At 31.1% G+C, this 5,070-nt stretch overlaps 1 protein-coding gene across 2 annotated transcripts; it reads right to left on the reverse strand.

Annotated features, from left to right (window-relative positions):
* Window positions 1-782: 782 nt before the first annotated feature.
* LOC112037122 (probable purine permease 10) lies at window positions 783-5,070 on the reverse strand. 2 transcript variants are annotated; one of them, XM_065761138.1, is made up of 2 exons: window positions 4,917-5,070; window positions 783-2,205 (listed from the first exon to the last, which is right to left on the reverse strand). In XM_065761138.1, the coding sequence occupies exons 1-2, from the start codon at window positions 4,951-4,953 to the stop codon at window positions 1,055-1,057; spliced, it is 1,188 nt and encodes a 395-aa protein (XP_065617210.1). In that variant the 5' UTR covers window positions 4,954-5,070; the 3' UTR covers window positions 783-1,054. The 2 variants fall into 2 exon arrangements, with proteins under 2 accessions (XP_065617210.1, XP_023925702.2); XM_024069934.2 differs by having other exon boundaries at window positions 783-2,202; window positions 4,917-5,069.

Here is a 5,070-nt window from a genome sequence, read left to right on the forward strand (position 1 = left end):
TGTAATGGTTGTCCTACTCCAGTGATGTTAGGTCTTATTCCATAATTAACACGTTATTGCATCATTTTAAACATTTATAGCTTCTCAACAATTGCAAAATAATATGGGCTCAATCACAATCGTGATCCAATATCATGATAGATGTGGTTTAATTCGATGATTTACATTTCATGGTATGAGTTTTTAAGTTGTATGGATTTCATTTTATTTTACTTTTTGTAGGTAGTAGGATGAATTTCATTAAACTATGTTGGGATTTTGGCAAAATTATACCATTTTGCAGTAACTTTTTTGTATGTAAATCATCAATGCAATTGCCAATTTCACTTAAAAATTCATAGTTTGCTTGATTTGCTTCAATTGAATATATGCTTCAATTACAGGACTATATGAGAATTAATTTACCCTAGAACTCCCATGATCTATTTAGATTGGCACGTGTTGTTGAAGATCTTAAGCTTTTTAAATGTGGGAAATGAAATTTGTGTGAGAGAGAGAGAGAGAGAGAGAGAGAGAGAGAGAGGGGGGGTTTATACACCTGAAAACTTAGCAGGTACATGGATTGCATGCAACATGCATGGTGGGTGATGGGTTTCCAGTACCTATATAGTATAATGTGCAGTCTTATTCCATAACTAACACCTCATTGCACATTTAAAACATTTTCTTTCTAATAATATTTGAAATGGTTATATCATATGAATGGTGTCACCATATCATTTGAATCATGTTAGCCTTTATTTATTATTTTATTTTTTGTAATAGTAGTTACAATAAGTGGGTAGGGGAATTTGTCTCCTAATTCTCCTTATTAATAAATCGGATTAGATAATACCACTAAACTACAAAGTGAATAATTACACAATAAATAAGGAAGAAGATTGAGAGATATGGTAGAGATAAGTCTTACTAGTTTATCTGCTTGACTAATACTACTTAATTAGCCATTCCATACAAGTAGAAAGATTCGAAAGTCTTCTTTTGTAGAGAATTAGCCTTACATTGATCTAAGCCTATCTTATGCATTCATTATTGTAGTCTAGGCAAACCTTATTCATGATCCATTAACCTCTTGTAGTGAGGAGGCATTGGAAGCTTCATTTGCATTTCTCTCTTCATGCTGCTTGGACTTGAGATCATCAAGGTACTGCTGATAGACATAAGAAACAAAACCCCAAATAGCCAAAACCATGGAGATCACCTTTATTCCACCAATTTTGTCATGGAAAAAGATCACAGCTAGAACCGGAACAATAGGCAAACCCAAAACACTTATGGCATTGGAGAATAAGGAAGACACCTCAAAAATCAAACCTACACAACCTATAGCAAAAACATCCCATATTAAAGCTGTCCAAACCAAAGTCATGATATATGATACTTTTCCTAGTTCAAACTCCTCCATCTCTGTTTTTAAACCTTTCCACTCTCCACTAGCAAAAAGTCCCACCAAAGCACCTAAGGTTGCAACCAGAGACTGATAGATTATCATGTCCATGACCGCTGCAAATGTCTCCTTTTTAAAAACCTTTTTGAAGGCAACCTGTGTAAGTGAAAGCACCAAACCATATCCAGCAGATGCACTAATAGTGCATATTAAGCCAATTACATACTTTCCTTTAGAAACTTTGGAGGAGTCTGAAGAAGGGTCTGTTTCAAAAACTAGGAGGATGGAGGATATAGTGAGAAGGACTAGAGAATTGACTATCAAAGGAGTGAACTTTTGTGAGTTAAGGAAGAAGGAGAAAAAAGCATTGAAGGCCAACTGTGATGCACAAATGAGAGAGTAAGTAGACACAGGAAGGTACATTAGCCCAGTTGAATACAAGAAGCAATCTGCAACCATAAGTAGACCAAGTGATACATAAACTGATACATGTACCAAGGTGGATGGTGGTTTAGAGTGGATAGTGGTGGCAGTACTATTTGTTTTGAGATTTTTGAGTGATGGGAAGAAATAGTAGGGAAGAAGGACAGGGAAGCCTATGAGTTGCACAACCGTTCCCAACCATTTGCTCTTTCCACCTTTGTCATAATATAATCTTCCCAAGAGTACTGCTATTGACTGGCCAGAGAGGAGAAAGAGTGTGTACATGCTTATTCGGAGCCACCATCCATAATTTATAGGCTGAGCGATTGTTAATTGGCTGGTGACATTTATATGCTCTGTTGTTGAGTTTGCTTCTTTCGCTTCAAGCTGAGCTGCTAAGATCACATTGAATGGACAATTATAGTTGGAAAAAGCTATCTTTGTGAGTTTAGCAAGTGTTAAAAAAAGTTATATTTTTTATTATTATTTATTTTTAGTTTATTTTGGTAAGCCACATAAAAAAAAAAAAAAATGATCCCCTATTTGAAAAGATAGCATATAGAATTATACATATACGAATGCCCTCTCACATAAAGATGAGATCCACCATTATGTGAAATGGAAATTACACTATATCTTTTTTTCTTTTTCTAGAGTACTGCAATAAATAAATAATCTTCAAAACGATCCCAACGCACAAATTAATTGGCATAATATCAAGATGTTCTTATATTTTTCAATTAATTTTGTGCGGGGTAAAACTTATATGCAAAATATCTTAAGTGTAGTACACTAGGTTTTCTAATTGAATTTAAACACTTGGTTATATATAAATATATATATATATATATATAATTTACTACCCCTAAAAAATATAACACTATTTATGTCTTATTGGTCAAAATAACTAAATGTTTGAATTTAATTGGAGAATCTAATGTAGTGTATCTAATTTTACAATTTTGTGTATGATCTGGTTCTTGAAAAGGTCTTTTATTCAAACTTTAATAACACACTTTATTTTTTCTAACCAGAAAAGAAATGACAAACGGTTCTTGATTTCCCTTTCTAATTTTTTTTCCCCCTTAATAATGGTTAGAGAGTAGAGGTCTTATATGCATATAATAAGTTTCAAGCCATGGATGCCCAATTGCCCACAGCAGGAATGGAACCAATATATCATCTTTGTGGGCCTAGAGTACGATTATTTTTTTCAACGTTTAATAATGAAAGTTTTTTTTTTTTTTTTTAAAGTAAACTTTAATAATGAAAGTTATACAAATAATATTACGTTATCATATCCTATATGGCACTTAATTCCAAATCTAAAAACCTAAAATGTTAGGGAAAAAGAATTTGAAAACCCAATATATATATATATATATATAACTTTGGGAATAAAAAGAAATGATAAATTGATGACTATATATGACAAGAGAAAAATATTATTTCTTTGAGAAAATGCAAAAACCAATCATTTTGATACAAAAATAGTGCATTCAATTAGGCTTTATTGTGTGTGTTCTAATAAATATTACTATTTACTCAAAAAAAAAATTAGGCTTTGTCGAAAATACTTAATATTATATTTTACTGACCAGATAATTTTCAAATTATAATTTGTTATCTGCTCTCTTTATAATATCAAGATCCAAACATACAAACATATATAGTTAGCATATACAAACATATATAGTTATAATTTCTATTCTTATAACTAAATTTAGTAATTCAACTAGGAAAAAAAAAAAACACAGAAAACAATATATGTATTTTCAAACCCAAAGTTTTAGCATTTTGTAGTCAAGAAAAAAAAAATTATTCATAATAGTGATCCAAATAAAATTTTCTTTTTAAAATTAATTTCGGAGAGAGAGTGAAGACATGGGGGTGAGAGCCCTTGTCTCAATCAGTATCGCAGGTAGATTGAAAGACCTAGAGGAACTGGTAGTCTATTAACAAGTTAACAACACTTAATTAAGTTAATTGAAGGCTTCAATATTGTAGCACCACATGTATTTAGGTATCTATTACCTAAAAAGGTCTTTTAAGTTTTAACCTATCCAAAAAAAAATTAAAAAGGTTTTTTATGATAGGGCCCTGAGTGTAAGATATTTGGTAATTTGCATTTTTGGGTTTTCTATGGGCCAACTTAATTTTTAAGAGAGAATTAGATATCATTTTTGGAAGGCTAAACTTCAAGTTTTAATTATATATACTATACCTTCTCAAAAAAAAAAATATATATATATATATATATATGTAAGGTTGTGTTAACGGGTACCTTATGTTAACAACAACTTTTTTACTTTTTTGGGTACATTTTTTTGTTCTCTTTTGTAATTTTTTGCAGTTTTATACTATTTTTTACACATTTTTACAACTTTTTGAATGAAAAGTACATCCTTAACCAGCATCACACCTGTGCTAGTTAACATTTGCCATATATACATACTATAAAATAATTTAACTACATAAATTGTTCAAAAAAAAATTCCTTGGGGCCAGGGCCATGATCCCCTGGGCCTCAATATACTTCCTTCCCTGCCTAGGATGCTTTTCACTTAGCATAGGTGGCACCTTCATCGCTATGAATATAGATCATAGGCATGCATGGTATATATATACCTATAATTACATCCTAGAGATATTCTATTACAGAAATGCGATTTTTCCTGATAGAATTCCAGCAATATAAGAGAAAATAACCATATATTGTTCTTTAAGACACAAGGATTTCTTCAAAGGTGATGTATCATGTTCAAGTTTAACTATTTTACTGCTGGATGGTTTTTGAAATATCTATTAGTTACTATCATAGCAGAAGTAAGTTCAGAATTACAGAAACAAACTTCTCTACCAAAATCAAACTAAATCTCTCTCTATCTCTTGTAACTTTGACTATTGAAAAGTCATGAGCTTTGTAGTTTAATTAACACCTCCCCATATACAAAGTACTTCATGGTTTAGAGGGAAAAAAGTTGAAGCTGTAGAATTAATAGCATTTTGTAACTATTTTTAAAAAATAAAAATAAAAAACTTCTGAAAGACTACAAAAAATAAACTTCTTGCTCTTTGGTAATAAATTTATGAAAATATGACTTACTCATGATATGGAGCTGAAGTTCTTGAGCTTCTTTCATGTCAAAGTTGAATGAGTTCAAAGATGTTTCAGAGAGATAGAGCTGGAGAGAGAGTGTGTACACAATAAGTGAATAATGTACATTTATAACTTGTATTCTGGCAGTAAATAGGTGTAA

The sequence above is a fragment of the Quercus suber genome, unplaced genomic scaffold, assembly GCF_002906115.3.
Source record: "Quercus suber isolate HL8 unplaced genomic scaffold, Cork oak 2.0 scaffold_398, whole genome shotgun sequence".
Lineage (NCBI taxonomy): Eukaryota > Viridiplantae > Streptophyta > Magnoliopsida > Fagales > Fagaceae > Quercus > Quercus suber.